The sequence below is a fragment of the Sinohyriopsis cumingii genome, chromosome 12 (genome assembly GCF_028554795.1).
Source record: "Sinohyriopsis cumingii isolate HCF-2022 chromosome 12, ASM2855479v2, whole genome shotgun sequence".
Lineage (NCBI taxonomy): Eukaryota > Metazoa > Mollusca > Bivalvia > Unionida > Unionidae > Sinohyriopsis > Sinohyriopsis cumingii.
The window spans coordinates 1,129,905-1,149,326 of record NC_142972.1 but is presented as its reverse complement, the minus strand read 5'-3'; the positions used below and the strand labels follow the sequence as shown (position 1 = coordinate 1,149,326).

Sequence of the window (19,422 nt, the reverse complement as noted above, 5' to 3'; positions counted from 1 at the left end):
AAAATTGGGGGTCTACAGAATAAACAAAACGAGAATGTACATGGAGAGCCACCAGCGTCAATCGCAGAAAGATGGTATACAGGTGGCTAGCATGGACTTTAAAACATATCAGCTAGGATGAACACCGTGAGCGACCACACAGGGTCAGTGTCACGGTGTTGCCGTCCTTCCAGCTCTACAGATGTAAATAAATACTGCACAGAAGAGTTTGAATCTAGAAGTTTACACTGCACTGCAGACGTGACCCGCGGTTTGAATGGCATCAACAGGTGTTTCTGCCTGTGAACCACGTTACCTCACTATACCAAATGGGGCCGCCACAACGGCAGGCAGGCGCTGAAACCAACTCAGTGCTATGCTTTACAGGATTGTTTTCAGCTGCAAACTTCATCTTCTGTGCGTACTGGTGCCCAAAACAGCCTCCTGACTTGAGTACGTTTGAATCTCTCCACATTGTCATGCGCACAGTGGATGTTGGCTTCGTCTCGTCTTACCTGCACGTTATGCTTGTGCAACACCTACAAAGTCCCCTGAGGACAACCTGTAGCAGTTAGAGCATTTAGGGAGATTGCTAAAGTGTCGGCAACATTGGAAGTATCCTTTGAAGTCAGGGCCTCGGCTCTTTTCTAACGACACCGTCAGGGTGTAATTGTGTGTATATTACCCAACATATCCGTGTGTCAGAAACAAGAAATCCGCCTGGTGCACATCGTTTGTGATTGAAAAATCAAATTGAGGACTGGATGTTATGTACATGGCATCCTTCTTAAGCCACCGAATGGCAGCATCTTTTGAATTTTCAGCAGCTTTTTTAAAATGTTGCCTCACCCTTCCAACTAATCCGCAGTTTGTAGTTATAGGTCCGCAAGCTTAGAATTTATTCCTTTTTTATCCAACAGTTTCTCATTCTGACAGTTATTGGTATGCAAACGATCCGCTCACGTTTTCCCCGGAAAGACGTATTTGTAGGCCAAGACGCCAGTGACGAAGAGGCCCCGACAATAAAATCTAATTCGTATTTTGCTGCTCGAACGAGGTGTAGAAAAGTCAGACAAGTTTGGTTTGCCTGGCGCGAAGAGACGACTTTTAGACGTCTTGACAAATCCGTGAGGCCGCTTGTTCGTCTTGTCTTCTTCCGCAGATGTGGTCAACATATTCATTGCGCTTACGTGTGTCGCAGCTTTGCGTCTTTGCCATTATTTATATCAACTGCTATCTTACCAGCCCATGGGCATATATCTGGTATACTCTCGGTTGTTACCGATTCTTTATCATTAAGAGAGTTGCAGAAATGGTCAGGATCGCGTGCAAAATCAACTATTTGCCTAAAATTATCGAACAGTATGACTATTGCCTTCATATGTTTAGCAGGAGTGTTAAGGTTGATGTATTATTTCTGTCACTTAATTCCGTCATGCGGTGGCACGGGACTCTGGTGTACAATATAGCCACTTTCCTATGTACAGCTGCCAGGTTTGGCATGCGAGATGCTCTTATAGACCGCGTTGGTCTTCTCAATTTAAAACAACAAAAGATCTCTGCAAGTGTCATCAATGCTGCCGTCGTTGATGTTGGCGATCTCATTGCCCTCGAGTTTGACACCATATTTTTCAACGACTGTGCATCTGACGTCAACCTATTGTCCTGTTCCGCTGGTGAAAGCAATTTAGAATGCCAGACAAGCATTGACAGTCAAATTAACATAATGTCTGCCAATATTTAGAAATGCGACAGGCAGCATCTGGTTTTGGTTTATGGTTCTTGAATTAATGGTGGTCTGGCCTCCTTTTGCAATAAGCGCGCGGTGGATGGAGAAGTTTTCCTGTCGTAAGGATTTTCAACTCGACGACGCTGAAACCAATTTTGCCACCGTACTGAATGAGACAGGAAACAAAGCAAGGTTTATATAAAATCTTAGTCCCGGTTATGCCATGGTCTTTAACACGCTAGTCAAAGCGTTCAACAAGAGTCATTATTTCGAGTATATCATCTTTCTGTGAGCATGTATCACTCTATACTATTCATCGGCATGTTTATTGCGTTTGAACACGTCCTTATTAATAAAAACTGCAGCATCACATGCCATATATTCCATCCTACGATATCGTTTTGTCTTCAGCAGCAAGGTGTGAATCACCGGTGTTGGTAGCTACGATGTCGTAGCCTCAACTTGATTTGTTGTGGTTACGGCTACGAACTGATCCCATATCATGTAATGGAGCACAAAAAAATCATCACTAAAGTCAGATAAACAAACAGTGCAGAAATCTACTACATAAGTATAATCATGTTGTGAAAGAAGTTTAGCTTAATTTGAATTTATTAAGCCCTTACACGATATAATAAATTAGCATGGTTACACTAACCTCGTCGTGTCCGCCATGACAGATAACGCGAGCACTCGCCGTGACCCCTTTTCTCCTTAAGGCTTGCCAGACTATTTTTGGATATTCTACGCTATGTTATTATCAATCAAGTGGCGAATAATGGCTTCTTGCTGGAATTTCAAAGTTGCCGACAAACCGTATTTACTTTTAATGCGCAGAATTTCTGACTCAAACCGCGCCAAATTTTTGCTACTATTTGTTTACGTTTCCAAATAAGGCCTCAATGTCCTTATATGGCACACAAACAAACGAGGCTGAGAACGGAAGTAATCATTATTTGAACTAATATGGTGGACGATCTAAACGAAAATATTGTGTAAAAAAGGTAAACAAGATTTTACAACTATTTCTACAATGATGTTCAATACTTCCGGTATTAAATAAGAGGTCTACTCATTTCAGTGGATTATATGCAATGAATATGTTCAAATTGATGATATTAGGCTAAAAGAGCGCCGGGTGTGATTCACACCCGGCTTGCTCCATTGATATCTATATGCTCATGTTAGTACCCTGTCCACGAGGTAGGAGTAAGGGTACTAATATTAGTACTACAGTGTTGGTAGCAGCATCTTTATTTGTCACTAATTATCCGGTTGCCATAAATAATTAATGTTGCCATTATCAATGATACAGAGGCAGAAACGCATCAATAGCAAAGCAGCCTGTTCTTATTTCGTCTTGTTTTGGACCGCTCCGGTGGCCTAGTGGTTAGTACGTCCACCTCAGATGCGGTTCGAACCACTGTTGAATCATATCAAAGATTTTTTTAAATAATACTAACAGCTGCCTCGCTTGGTGCTCAGCATTACGAGGCTAGTGTTAGGACTGGTCTGCCCGGTGTCAAGATAATGTGACTGGGTTGGACATCATCCCATATGTCTGGCATGATGCCTCAGTGCTAGAGATCACTATAAACTGCTATACTGCAGAGCAATATGACTGAATAAATGTTAAAGCTACGTTAAAAATCCAAATCACACATACACACGCACACACACACTTTCATTCCGTTTTGCTGATGTTAAATATGATACACTTCAAAATCACAAAAGATAAACTTAGTATGCCTGTAAGATGAAACCATGTGAAAGTACTTTGGATGCCCTCATGTCCTCAGGTAATGGTGGAATGTGGCCAAGTTTGTTCTATTGCGGAAGAAATGTTGGTAATTTGGGGATAAGGATAAAATTGTTCTGCTTTATAGCCTATTTTTTTCAGGTACCCCTAAATCCAAATACTTTTTAATCAAAAATAATACTGCGTTTTTCAGTGGAGATGCACTACCCGTACTGAAAACTTCCTGCTTCCCCACAACCTTGACCTTAGTATCCTGTATCCAATTTTGGCACATATCATCTACCTTAGGTAATTCCACCTTTTCTCCCTAATAGCGAAAATTAGAATGACATTTTGTTGCTAGTTATATAGCAATTCATACTGGCTAGAAACAACCTGTGTGGGAAACTGGTACGCTCACTGGAAATAATGTGAATTATGAAAGTCAGTTTTCGTCTCAAGTGAGTGTAACTTCTAAATGGACCGTTTGGCAGCATCCCCATCTACGAGTATATTATTGCGTCTATAAACAGAAGTCCCTGCATTGTATAATAATGTATAACAATCCATGCATTGTATAATAACGTATAACGTCTAGTAGCAAAAAAAAAATGGCCGCTATCGCTTAACCGGCTTGAAGCAGCTGTTCCGTTTTTTAGTGCCGTTTTCATGATATTTGTGCTTGTTGCCTGTTTTCATCTTCGTTATTGTGTTCATTATGTATTGGCTTTTATTCTTATGTGATTTTTCATCTCCTTGTTTTGGAAACGAGAATAATTAGACTTTTTCTCAGCTGTCTTGCTCCACTGTTTTTGAACAAACCGCCATCACGTGATACTCGCCAGTCAACCCGGTTATGTTACGATGGACCCTCATTAATTGCTTTAAATGATCACTCCTTGGCTCTCCACACTACATTGTGCTCTAGACTAAAAAAAAAACGAACTGGGACTACATTCATCATACCTAAATGTAAACAGAAGCGAAAAAAGAAACGTTGTTTCAAAGCTGGCCGGCGTAGAACAGGAAGAAGAATCCCAGTTATCTCCCTTATTTCGGCACAACCATTAAAAACAAATCGACCGTTAATTTAGATTACCTAATTCAAATCCCTATTAATTCGTCAACCTTTGAGTCAACTATCCAAGAAATACCTCTGCGCATTGCATTATTAAATGCCCAGTCAGTAGGACCACCGGAAAAGCGTACAGAAATAGTTAATTTTATCAACGACCAGAATGTTGACATATTTTTCTTGACAGAAACATGGCTAAACACATCAGGCGATGAGCCCAAGTGTGCGGATCTAACACCCACTGATTACTCCATCAAGTCGTTCCCCCGTAATTCTCGTGGAGGTGGAAGTGCTGTCATCACAAAGAACTCCATGATAAAACGTCTTAACCACACCACAACTTTCAATTTCGACCAAACATCGTTTGAACTAGTCCAAACCACACTCACAGTGGAGCAAAGGTCAGTCCATTTTTTCTGCCTATACCGCCCTCCTCCTAGTAGAAAAAACAAGCTGGCTGACTCTCTCTCTCTCTCTCTCTTTGGAGCAGTTTCCGAATCTCCTGGACTATGGAAATTCGATAGGTGGCAACCTGATTATTCTTGGAGATTTCAACTTTCACTTTGGCTGTCCCGGAAACTCAAATACATCAAAACTCATGGATTCTATTAATGTTTTCAACCTCAAACAGTCAGTTCACCAACCCACCCATAAACATGGTCACATTTTAGATTGGATTCTTCATAGACTTGATGATAACATTCTACGGTCCTCCCTGGTATCCCATGATCTTGCATCATATCACCTCTGCATTATATGCCATCTTGACGTATCAGTCCCTAACCCTCCACCTTTATCTGCTACTAAGAGAAACCTCCGTATGATAAATAGAACCAAACCAATGCAGGACATCCAAGCTAACCTAACAACTTGCTTACCTCCTACCACAGAACAACTCGATAACTGTCTGCGTTCATTACTTAACAAACATGCCCCAGCTACCAAGTGCAGAGTATTAATTCAAAAGTGTTCTCCATGGTATAGCAGCGTTAGGGACCAGCTTCGCACTGCTAAAAGAGACCGCCGTAAAGCTGAGAGGATCTGGCTTTCCACCAGACTCACTATTCATAAGCAAATCTATGAAGTCGCTAAGAAGAATGTCACAAATATAGTCCATGCAGCGAAATCAGCCCACTACACTACTAAGATCATGGAAAGTTCCAGCTGCAAAGAACTCTTCGAGATTACTAACAAGCTAATGTCAAGGAACAAATCAACACCACTTCCATCTACCTTCTCTCCAGTCGACCTTCCGGACATGTTTGCAAATTTCTTTCAGTACAAAGTACAAACCATTAGAGATAAGCTTGACACCACAATTTCAATTGACTCGTCGTCACCATACAGTTGGGATACATAATTTGAGCAGCAACCATTAGCAGCATTTGAACCTGTCTCTATGGATTTCGTACGTACAATCGTGATGAAGAGTGCACCAAAGTCACGTGAAATTGATCCAATTCCAACATCACTGATGCTTGAGTGCTTAGATCCAGTATTGCCTCACTAACTGATGTTATTAATACCTCTCTCTCATCCGGGGAATTCCCATCATTTTTCAAAACTGCCATTGTAAAGCCTCTCCTGAAGAAACCAAAACTAGACCATAACGATTTAAAGAACTACCGCCCAGTTTCTAATCTCCCATTCATAAAAAAAATCTTAGAAAAGGTTGTTCTATCCCAGCTTGTATCTCATCTAAATTCAAACAGTCTTTTCCGCAATGTACAATCTGCATATCGCCGTTGCCACGGTACTGAAACTACTCTTCTAAAAGTAGTTAATGACATTCTCTCTGCGTTGGATAGCGGAAAGATTACAGTCCTCACCCTCCTTGATTTGTCTGCAGCATTTGACACAATAGACCATGATATATTACTTCACCGTCTCCAGCATGTATTTGGCATTCATGATACAGCCTAACCGTGGTTCAAGTCCTACTTGGTCAACAGGACACAAATTGTATCTGCAAATGGAATACACTCCAGCCCAGTTGATCTATGTTGTGGTGTTCCACAGGGGTCTGTTCTTGGACCTGTTCTCTTCATTCTGTACACTCAGTCGCTCTCAAGTGTCATGGATCATCATCCAGTGTCTCATCAATTGTATGCTGATGACACCCAAATATACAAATCTAGCCACCCAACTGAAGTTGATGCTACCATTCAAGGTGTAGAGAGGTACATTTCTGATGTGAAATCATGGATGACATGTAACAAGCTGCAGATGAATGATGATAAAACTGAGGCCATTCTGATCACAACACAAAGACTTTCTCATTCACATCCTTTACCTCAAACAATAAATATCAGCAACGCCAACATTAAATTCACACAATCAGTACGAAACCTAGGTGTTACTCTGGACAGTACTCTCACATTGCACCAACATGTCATGAACATATGCAAGGCTGCATATCTTGAGCTGAGACGCATCAGCTCAATTCGCAAATATCTTTTAGCTGATGCCACTAAAACACTTGTGTGTTCATTAGTACTTTCAAGACTGGACTATTGTAACTCAATTCTGTCTAGTTCATCTCAGTATCTACTCCAGAAACTTCAAAAAGTTCAAAACACAGCTGCTCGGATCATACTTAGAGTACCACGATCAGAGCACACCTCCCCGCTGCTCTATACCCTACACTGGCTATCCATTCGATTCAGAATCAAACACCAAATTTGTTCTCTGTGCTACATTTCACTTTCGGACTCTAGTCCAACATACCTATCTGACCTCACCCATGTGTACACACCAGCAAGATACTTATGCTCATCTTCTGACAATCGTATACTCATTATTCCCACTATGAAAAAAGTCATATGGACAGCGTTCTTTTGCATACCAGGGCCCAGCAACGTGGAATGAATTGCCCACTAAACTTAGACACAAAGGACATAGTGATCACATTCAAGAGGGCTCTCAAAGCTCACTTATTTCGACTGCAAGAACAAACTTAAAGACCTAATAATGTTTCCTACCTGAAATATTCTCAGCATGTTTTTTAGTTTTTAATGTTTTTCTAATTTCATGGTGTTTGTTTTTGTAATAATATTATTATATGTTTTTTTTTATCTTTTAGGTGTTGTCTAATGTTGTAAAGCGCTTAGAGCTTCTAAAGATTAGGCGTTATACAAAGTCCTCATTATTGTTATAATAACGTATCACAATCCATGCATTGTATAATAACGTATAACAATCCATGCATTGTATAATAATGTATAGCAATCCATGCATTGTATAATAGTGTATAACAATCCCTGCATTGTATAATAACGTATAACAATCCCTACATTGTATAATAATGTATAGCAATCCATGCATTGTATAATAGTGTATAACAATCCCTGCATTGTATAATAACGTATAACATTCCCTGCATTGTATAATAACGTATACCAATCCCTGCAGTGCATAATAACGTATAACAATCCCTGCATTGTATAATAACGTATAACAATCTCTGCATTGTATAATAACGTAAAACAATCCCTACATTGTATAATAACGTATAACAATCTCTGCATTGTATAATAACGTAAAACAATCCCTACATTGTATAATAACGTATAACAATCCATGCATTGTATAATAACTTATAACAATCCATGCATTGTATAATAACGTATAATAATCCATGCATTGTATAATAACGTATAACATTCCCTGCATTGTATAATAACGTATACCAATCCCTGCAGTGCATAATAACGTATAACAATCCCTGCATTGTATAATAACGTATAACAATCTCTGCATTGTATAATAACGTAAAACAATCCCTACATTGTATAATAACGTATAACAATCCATGCATTGTATAATAACTTATAACAATCCATGCATTGTATAATAACGTATAACAATCTCTTCATTGTATAATAACGTATAATAATCCATGCATTGTATAATAACGTATAACAATAGCTGTTGAAAATTTTCTTATCCGGTATCTAATGCTTTGTCTTTTATTCAACAGATTATTGTTTCTTTGCCTGAAATGAAGCGAATCATCGCAGAATGGTCTAATACAATAACTTTCATTGTTTAACTCTTTTCAATTCCAATTTTACTTAGTGAGAGTTTACCTCTTATGATTTGCGTATTTTGTTACGTATGCATTCAAACGAGAATCCAGTAGCATATGTATTTTGTTATGCATTCAAATGTAAATCGAATGGCGTTGACTGCAGAAGCTAACACGCCGCATATATGATATTTTTCAGGGAATTCCTGACTTTATAGAATTCTAGTTCTGATTAATGACCGAAAACCTTTGCTCCAAAATCATCAAAATTTGATAAGTTTCTGAGGAGTATATATATTTTCCGGGGAATTCACAGGAAACTTTGAAATTTGTAATTTTTTTGTCTGGGCCTAGTGCATTAGCAGAGACTTCACCCGAATTTCGATAATCACTTGATTTCGCTTTTCAATCAGCACTCATCCATGCCCGATTTCTCCAATGTTAACAGATATAAGCATGAATAAGTCGAGCGGTAAACTCGATGATTGATCAAGTTTTAATACAGTATTCAATCGAAAGTGTTTCCGTTCATCTTTTATCGTAGAGTCTATGAGGTGTTTTGAAAATATCTAGGTTGTTACTGAATATCGAAAAGAAACAGGAAAATGTAAAAAATTCTGCCAATTACAACTTATGTAATTCAGGTGGAAAATTATTTTAAATAAAATAATAGATACAGTCTACATGGCTGAGTTTGAAAGAGGAGTTAGGGGTGTTGGTATTATTCAGGCAGGCAGTCTCGACTACAATGTCAATGAACACTGTGTAGTGTAGGTACATATTGGGTTATGAACTCTTTATGGTGTATGTGTGGGAGAGAGCGTCGACTACAATGTCAATGAACCCTGTGTAGTGTAGGTACATATTGGGTTATGAACTCTTCATGGCGTGTGTGTGGGAGAGAGCGTCGACTACAATGTCAATGAACACTGTGTAGTGAACTCTTCATGGTGTGTGTGTGTGTGTGAGAGAGAGAGAGTGAGAGAGAGAGAGAGAGAGAGAGAGATTATGGGAAATAATCTTGTCTAACGGTAGATGTATTTCTAAATGGAAAAATAAAGTAGTTTCAGAGGTGATATCAACCACAGTTGCGATACTACTTTTATTTCCACAAAAGCCATATAAATTTATTTCACACCGATTATCTCAAAACGTCATTATGGACTGTCTAGTAAAACTAATTATTTTTGTGTAAATTGCACAACTATAAAATGATTATCTCACACTGATTATCCCAAAACCCATAGTGAACGGTCTAATAAAACCAACTACTTTGGTGTCTGTGACACTACAGTACTATGATTATAGAGTTTCCTGCCCATTCTGTACCGGTGCATTCGAAATAGCGTTATTATAAGATACATCCTGATGCCCACTAAATGACCAGTATAAGAGGCGAAGGAAATTCACATACTGCTTTTAATTCATATCACTAAATGCGGTGCTTTGTAAGTGGGAAATTAGCAGTCAGCAATAATAATAATAATAATAATAATAAAAGTATCAGCAGTAAGGACAAGGGCCTTAATATAAATACTAGTAATAAAATACTAGTAACAACAAAATACTAGTAACAACAAAATACTAGTAACAACGCAGAGAAGAAGAAAACAAGGAACACAAACTAACATGTAATTATACTGCTTGTAACGATGCCCAAGAACGATTTACAATTACAATAACCATGTCTTGCCTGTCTAAAGTCATTGAAATTAGTCACACTTTTCTCTTGTAGATAACCATGATTCACGTCACTTTCACGAATGGTCAAAATCTGAACATTGTTTGGGATCCCAAAGAAATCTGTCCAGCTAAGATTTATGTCTTTCTATGTGAGAAAAATAGTCCAAAGAAAAGTTTTCATTGGATTCTGGATCCTGACTGTCATAACCTTCTGACCTTGACCTTTCCTCTCCATGGAAATTCGCGTGGATACGACATTGTTGTGTCTGGTTTAATGCCAATGTCTCGCGGCAAAACAACACACTATGAAATATGTGGATCTGCAGCTGAAAGTGTTGGGGGTAAGTTATTATTCTGACGGATCATCGAATATACTTGTTAAATGAAATCATCTTAGAAACGGTAGACGATTACACTGTTTATTTTATATGTAGGTAAAAAAACTCCCTTTGTTCAAGAAATTCTTGAAAAAAATAAACACATTACTAATTTACTACAAGCATGCAATGATTGAACATGTGTAGAGAAATCATCCCAAGCAGACCGACTAATGATTGAAATTCTAGGATATTTTATTAGAAGTTGCTAAAGTACATAAGTATCATCATTGCAAGAAATAGTATTCGACCATAGTCCAATGTAAGGCTGACATGACTCCAAGTAAGTAAACATAGTATTCAACCAATGTAAGCCTGGCCATGGTTTCAAGTCAGTAATATCATTAGCCGACCATAGTCCAACGGTCCAATGTAAGCCTGGCATGGTTTCAAGTCAGTAATATCATTAGCCGACCATAGTCCAGCGGTCCAAAACAAGACTCGCATGGCTTCAAGCACGTAACAAGAGTTCTTGCTTAACAGCATTCTAGAGGAAGTCATACTATTTGATATAAATATGATATTCAGTATAAATCAATTCAGTTTAAAAAAAAAAGATATATATATATATATATATATATATATATATATATATATATATATATATATATATATATATATATATATATAAAACTATGGGTCGGTGGTTCTTTCCGGGGGTTTTCCCGGGTTCGTCCTCCACCATTAATACTGGCCGCCATGTATAGCCTATCGTGTGCTGAAAAATGGCGTTAAACCCTGCAACAACAACAACAAAAAAGCAAAAAACTATGTTATATTTTAAGCGCTTATAATGTATTTTAAGGTTTATTAAGAAAAGGATATAAGTATTATTTTACTTTGATAGTAAATAAGTACATAACTCTTGACAGATCCGCGTCATCAGGCCGAGATCACAGCTCAGCTGGTAAAAGGATCCTTGAAACAAAAGGATGCAGTGGTATGTAGTCTTTCAGCGTGCTATCCAGTCAGGTACCATAATTTGTCAAATTTTATCATTGCGACGACTCGCTGGCACTTTGAAACCGTTGCCGAGTCGTTTTCAATTGGTTCATAATACTTCGTTACTATATTCTCTAGATTTAGATCTGAGCTGTATTCCAGAAGAAAACTCAGTCTTTCACTTAATAAAAGGTTCTTTAAAAAGGGATCATTGAAAAAAGACCATTGAAAATACAAACGGCTATAAAATGCATGGACAAGCATACATTCAAGAACTCGCCAGCACTCTTCTCGACTGTATCTTAATGCGGCAGAGGGACACCACGTACTCAGATATTTGAAGGATATTTTTTAAAATGTCCTAGCGTATAATAAGAACTTAAAGCCACTACAAATAAAGTTTTACTTGGGATTCAGCCACGTAAAAATAAGTACATAAATCAACAACAAATACATCGACAAATTCCAATCGCACTTCTAAAATATATACTGCTAGAACTTTACAAGACCAGTTAGACTGTGAAGATAATTATATAAGCGAAAACAAACAACAATAATTTTAATGGGGGAACATATAAATTATGACACAAAGCCAGTCAACAGTTTGCAGAGTTTTTACACAAATATTTCACGAGTTTCACAATGCCAGTATCTTGCTACTATGTGAAAAAAATAATTGCAAAAGCGATATCTCCACTCAGGTGATATCAATTCTTTCCCAGTAAAATGAATAAATCCAAAGTCAGGAACACTTAGTAATTCCAGTGAATAATGTAAATAAAAAATCCGCTCAAATCATATCTGAATACGATTGTAAATGATTCTTTCAGACTGATCTTAAAACAGGAATGAATTATTTTCTTATCAAACTCCCATCTATACACACCCTTACGTGACCTACAACGCAAGATGATGTAACTTTTTTCCAGCGAATAAACAGCGTCTGCAAAAGACAGCTTTTACCGTGCGATAAATAACATAGGTTTGAAGCAAATATTATTAACTCCGTTTTCTTCTCTTCTAGTTGCTTTTGAAGCATAAGTTCAAGGTGTCAGCTGGTCCGCCATCAAATATGGACATTGGAGATATTGCAACACTAATTAATAAGTTTACATTTAACTACCTGATAGCACAAGGACATTTGCCATTAAATATGGACATATAAGAGATAGTAAATAATGAATCAGTTTACATTTGACAATCCGATAACACATGGACATTTACCTGACAAAACTGATGGCACATCATTATTCAGGGTGCTTCGGCAAAATAAAGCAAATAAATTTATGACTACTTTGAGAAAGACTGCTTTTGCTTTCCATCCTTTTAAGGTATTGCTGGATCAACGCATATTCTTTATCTCCTCTAGTTTTTTCCGTAATATTGCTTATCACCCTGATAGGACCATACTACATTTCTAGCTACGTTTCTTATTTGTACAATTTTGCTTTTTTTTCACTAGTGATGTTTTTGGATGTATTTCCTTTTTCTCTCATGTTTTGTAATCAGATGCAATATGCAGGCCATGAATATTTTATCTCCTTGTGCTTTTCTTAACATCTGTTTTTATGCTGCTTATTCGAAACGTAAAGAGGTGCAATTCCGATGTGAAGTCAAGGACGACATGTAAGAAACGATAGTTGATTGATGATAAAACTGAAACCACTCTGATCTCCACGCAAGTACTTTCTCATTCATCTCCTTTCTCAGCAATGCCAACATTAAATTTACACAGTCGGTGCGAAACTTAGGTGTCACTCGCGACAGTAAGCTCTCATTACACCAACATGTAATGAACATATGCAAGGCTGTATATCTGGATCTGATACACAGCTGGGGCCTGGGATTTAATACACTTTTATTCCCCTAAATTTCTAAGCAATAGACATTACCATAAGATACTGGCATTGCTGCATTGTCGTTAAGCTTGAGAAATATTTATATCATTTCTCTGAAAATTTAGATCATTACAAAGTGACTTTTTCCTATTTTATGACGTGTTAAAACACTCAAATTATTTTTATTATGCATTCGCTTCAAAAATTGTCTTCACTATCAAATTGATCTAGTAATATTGTCGAGTAGCATATATTACCGAGGTACAGAAACTGGAATTTCCCAATTCAACGTACAGATTTTAGGGTGTTAATTTATTTTATTGCTAAATGAAAATACTCCTATTAATCTTTTAAAAGATCTGTTTATAGACGTGAATCCTATTCCCAATATCTTTCAACATTTTGAACAAAGAGGTCCAAAGAGATAAAATCTAGTGGAGACTGTTTATATTTGAGAGGTCCTGTTAGTTAGAAATCTTATGAAAAATAATTCAAACATAATAACTACTTTGTTGAAAATAATATTGTTACAATATTTTACCGATAACTTGCATATTTTATAGATACAAGGAGGAGAGTTTGAGTTGAAAAAGTTCCATAAACCACCATCAGATTACACTCTAGTGGATCTACCTGTTAAAAATAAATCCATCCATCTGATCCGGGTACATCAAGAGCTACCAGCTGCAGAATTCCTGTACGTGCATCAAGCTTCCAGCGGATCTAATTTTAAGTTTCCCAACAGGTTCACGCCTGCCAGCGACTACCACGTGACCGTGTACGAAAGTGATGCTCAAGTGGATAGTAGTTCTGATAAAGGAATATCTTTTTACTGTACGGTCAAGATTTCCAAAGTACTTCGTTTTAGAGCATGTGAGTTACACATCAGGATAGAGAGTGTTTCTTACGGAACTCCGAATGCAAAGTGCTTAGTTTTAGTTTTATAGCATGTGAGTCTTGCATCAGGAGAGAATGTTTTGCTTATGCAAAGTGATTAGTTTTAGGGCATGTGAGTTTGACATCGGGAGCGACAGTTTTACTTACGGAACTCCGAATGCATTTCACTTCGTTCTCTTTTGCTGAATACCATTGTTTCTTGGAAAAATTGATGATGATGATGATGATGATGATGATGATGATGATGATTTGAAGACATGTAGGAAATTGTTTTTTTTTTTAAAAAAATGAAAATGCGGGTGAATTATCTAATGAAAAGATTTAGAAGTAAACATAACTTGATCAGTACAAAGATTTCATTAGAATTATATATAAATTGTGTCAGAACTATGCATTTCAAATTGTTGCAAACAACAGTTACATTTAATTAAAAAGGACTGAAGATAATTAATGATACAACCATAACATACTCTTGGTTTTGTTTCGCTTTGTGCATATTTCAAACTTTAGAATAACTCCGAATTTTATTATCTATTATGAGAATTCGTTTATCGTTCTTCTTCTTTAGAGAATAGGGATTTTAGAAATAGGAAGTTAAGAAATACAATATTAATCTGGAAATAATTAAAATCATTTCAAATGACCAGAAACTTAGAAATGTGATAGAAAGGTATGCATCACACAGTAATATTCAGCTGTATGATGCCTTGCCGTTGACATTTGTTTATTTTCAGACATGACTAAAACTGAGGTTAATGAGCTATTTGTGAAGAGCAGTGAGTTTGGACGGCGACATGGTCTTTCGGGCGACTTGGAGATCACACACCTGTACAGGGACAAATTGCCAGACTACTTCGACTTCATTTTCCACAAGAATGGCGGAATTATTCCATGTTACTACAAAACGCTAAGCGGTGACAAGGCATCTAGTTTACACTTCAATATCAAGGGCATCTTCTTTCACACGTTTGTGGATTTTACCACGTTACAGCCGCCCCCCGTCTCATACCAAGGTTCGATGAGGCTACACATTGCAGCAGAACTGTTCTTTGACAATGTCAACATTTACTTTGCCGATTTCTACTGCCATTATAAATCGCATAAGGTTACTCTAGTATTTGCCTACAAGGGCACACAAGGTGACAAATTCTGTCAACCTCGGCTGAAGAAACTCGACCCTTACGATAATCCTTTCCTATACAGAACCTCAGAGGGCAGGATATTCGTTAACTCGGGTGTCAGAGTTGAGGTCATTTATACCGCTCCGATATATGCCCGGAATATCCTGAAAACCTTTGGACCATGTTATATATTTTTCACACATGTTCTCCCAGTTGGAAAGCCAGGGAACATTGTTATAAGCAAACCAAAGAATGCAAATTGTAATGTGTGCAACCTGGATGTCAGAAAGAATACCTAAAACTGGCAGACTCTTTAAAGAATAATCAACAACAAAACCGCACTCTTCTCCCAAAATATCCAATATAGTCAATGCAAATTTGCAAATTCCAAATGAATCAATCCAATCAAAATATAATGATAAAACTTTCACTCAACAGCACCATTAAAGCTGAATGTAAGCACCCAAATTACATGTAAATAATTTGCATATGTTCCTCAAAAAAGTAATAAAGTCAAAACAATTACTTCACAATCATGAACCGAAGGTAGTCATTATCATTGCATACCCTTTGCATGATATTTTTATGCCATTGCATTGCATAGAATGATCTAGAAATTCCTCCCATTTGTTGGATACACTCAGCATAAAAAGGAGCCAATGTTGGAATGCAGTGTAATGTCATAGTACGGTTATCATGTCGAAATAATACGTCAAATCACATGTCATACGATGTATCTGTAGGCATTTCAGTACTAAAATCATTACGGTATAAAATTTTCATGTTTGTACTCTGTTGGATATTGTAGTCTCGCTGAAGGCTCTGGGCTCCAAACCTCACTCATAGTATTTTACCATACATTGCGTGTGATAATACAGTGTAATTTCCTCTTTTTGGACTTGTCAACCATTTATTGTGTGCGGTTAATCACACGTGTGACTATTCTGCCTTGTTGTCACAGAACATGACTTCACAGGTCTCATCCTCTTCATGGACACTTGGTTCGGTACCCTTAACTTCCGACCCCCGTTACTTGTGGCATGTATATCTGTATTATGTATGTTAATTTTGATGATTATAGATTGTAAGGGTTGTATTTAAACACATTACATACCTTTGAGATATTGGGTCGTACGTTTAATCAGAGTAAGCATGTTATTGTGGCGTTTTGACCTTGGAAGGTCTAGAAGAAATCTTGTCGACGAAATTGATGGGATATGCGTTCAGGTCATGGGTTTCCCTCTGGATAAACCAGTTGACATAATTTCTGATTGGTTAGCTGCTAAAGGATCTGACCATGTGGAGAAGTATAATAATCTGAAATGATTATTCGACCCTCATGCTGGTTCTGAATTTGCGTCTTATTTTTTATATAAGGCATTTTTACCTGCGAACTAATTATTCTTAAATATCAGTCTTAGTGGAGTCATTTGGTTGTGTTCAGTTATAATTTGAGATGATTTATTTATTTAAATTATTCATTAGAATTATAAGGTACTAATAAAATTTAGGACTACATAACTATTTTATAATTATTATCAATTCATTTAAAGACATTTTGGATTATATTGCAACAATCAAAGGGGTTAATTGTTCTTGACCTAGTGATGTCAAACCCTTGCGCGATTTCGCTAGAAGTGATAAGTTTACCACAAATTTCCAAAGACTTCCATACAACTTCTAGGAGTCATAAGTTTCTCCTGATTCCAAAGACTCATATACAACTACTTGTGTAAACTAGAAAGTCCAGCGAGTCCATTCTATATGTAAGTTTACCCTAACAAGACCACGGATCTCACAACTCCCTAATTGTCTATCAATCGCACAAATGAACTTTTTCTCTTCATTAACTTTCCGTAGTCTACCAGCATCATTTCACGCCGCAAAACTATACAGATCCCCTTAATGCAGGCTCTAATTTTACTACTCCACCTTAGGCCAGTCAAATCATGGTTGTAAGCCACATTTCGCCTGTAAAATTGCATCATATTTGCCACCATGGCGATGTAAACGGTATCTGCCGAGTCCCTTCTTGTTTATTCCATTATGCCATTTACCAGTCTCCAACCATAAATACTGCACTTGCAGGCAAACAACCAATGTACACCATATTTTAATAGGGAATATGGAACGACAGAGACACTCGTGCGGCTCTGACCTGAATTCATCAAAAGTAAACCATGGCATCATGGAAACTCACTAACACTTCACTCTGTGACTTTTGCTCCTAATAACTTGCTAATTATTTCGGTCTGAGGAATATATCCCCATGACTGACTTTCCATAATCAAACGAGTAATCCAACATCACAGAAATCCTTAAAAAACGGAGCGCTATAGACAAATGCGCATACCCCAAATTTACTACAATATCATTGTGATACATCAAGACTATTATTACATCAAATTAAACCAGACCAATGGACACTTCAACACAGTAGATTGGACTTTATTTGGGACACCACTGGAACACGTTTGGAATACTCGATCATTTTGACCTTATGATAAAATTGTGGGACTATTTAGAATTTCATTCAACATACCATGAGTTATTTTAATTTTTCTCTTTGCATTCAAAGTTTATTTGTTTAATTTTGCAAAATTGTTGGTTGTCACTCTTTCTATTACTTAGTTTATGATCATAGATTCATAATACCAAGTATATATATATATATATATATATATATATATATATATATATATATATATATATATATATATACAGCAAAAACTCTTCAAAGAATAAAGGATTTATTAAGTCTTCTTAAATATTTGTCAGTAAATACACGTAACATAATTTAAACGTGAATTAAATTCCAACTAGACCCAAACGTTTTATCACAAGTCCAAAAGTATATAGTATTCCGAATGAATTCCAGTGGTGTTCCGAATGTGTATTTGTTAGTTTTTCTCCATGATTATGTATAATTGTATTTTGGACTTGACCTTGTCCAAAATCAAGCTCATGTTGTTCCAGACTAAAGATACTGACGGTTTTTTTATTTTGGTAAACAAGCAATATATAGTTAATATTTCAGTGTAAGTTTGGGCTAAATATTAGGATTATTATCTTAGTACGAATCTATGACACTATGCTTAATATTTATTTCTAATAATTTTAGTAACAGACTTTGTCTTTTTATCACTTAGATTGTTCTAGAAATTAACTTTTGTCCTACATCAAGGCTCTTCATTTTTGCCTTAGTTTTCTTATATAATTTTGTTTACTTCAGACATTATTCGTTCTTTAACATCTTTACTCAGACTTTCTCTTATTGTTCTGTTAAATATTTGATTGGGATGAAATTATTTATTGAAATTATAATTCAGTGGAAATACGGAGTGCTGTTAAATAATATTCTTGGACAGAAACATTAACTTGGAATTATAGTGAATTCAGAGAACGACCACTTGGATTATGATAATGTGATTAATTGGAACACTGCATGCACATCATCACACTTCAGACTACGGGTACATTAGTACCTTCAGGACTACCGGCATATCAACGCCTTCAGCGCCGGATCTCACTAGAAATTTAATCATTATGACTGGTAAAAGAACTGTATGGACTGTTTCAGATTTAATTCGCAATACTGTAAGTTCTTTTTAAATTTTCACTTTGTTTTCCATAGAAATTAATTTTTTGTTGAATATGTTGGCTTTCGCTCTTTTCTATTGCTTAGTTTAAGACCATAGAGTCGTAATAGAAGATTGGGGGCTCGTCCAGGATAGGAATTTCTATAAAATATTTAAGAAAACATTGCTTTCGAAATTTAAATTAATTTTTTCGGAATTTTCTATGTCCCGTGTATTATATCATATATTTGATAAACCAATAGTGAAACCAATAAGCTGTCACAATGTAATCTAAAATGGAGACCTTTATTGTAAATCCTACACATGAAAGGTTAGAGAATTTAAAAATGGACGAACTTACTCAAGTTCGTTAGACAATATGCAGACAATATGAGCTTTCTGAGGCAAAGGTTACTTTAACAAAGTAGTAAATGAAAA

At 36.7% G+C, this 19,422-nt stretch overlaps 2 protein-coding genes across 9 annotated transcripts in view; one reads left to right on the top strand and one right to left on the bottom strand.

The window, feature by feature from the left end:
* The window catches only part of LOC149785907 (phytanoyl-CoA hydroxylase-interacting protein-like), a 50,696-nt gene extending 33,769 nt beyond the window's left edge, over positions 1–16,927 (top strand). For 3 of the 5 annotated variants that reach the window (XM_089976130.1, XM_089976129.1, XM_089976132.1), the window contains exons 2-5: positions 10,284–10,572; positions 11,481–11,548; positions 13,952–14,261; positions 15,020–16,927. In XM_089976130.1, the coding sequence (XP_089832256.1) occupies positions 10,290–10,572; positions 11,481–11,548; positions 13,952–14,261; positions 15,020–15,705 (1,347 nt within the window). In that variant the 5' untranslated portion in view covers positions 10,284–10,289 and the 3' untranslated portion in view covers positions 15,706–16,927. Of the gene's footprint in view, positions 1–4,708; positions 4,923–10,283; positions 10,573–11,480; positions 11,549–13,951; positions 14,262–15,019 lie in introns of all 5 variants that reach the window. The other 2 variants (XM_089976131.1, XM_089976133.1) reach the window with 2 other exon arrangements.
* LOC149785906 (phytanoyl-CoA hydroxylase-interacting protein-like) overlaps positions 1–19,422 on the bottom strand; it is a 94,642-nt gene that overhangs the window by 68,192 nt on the left and 7,028 nt on the right. The window lies entirely within an intron of this gene.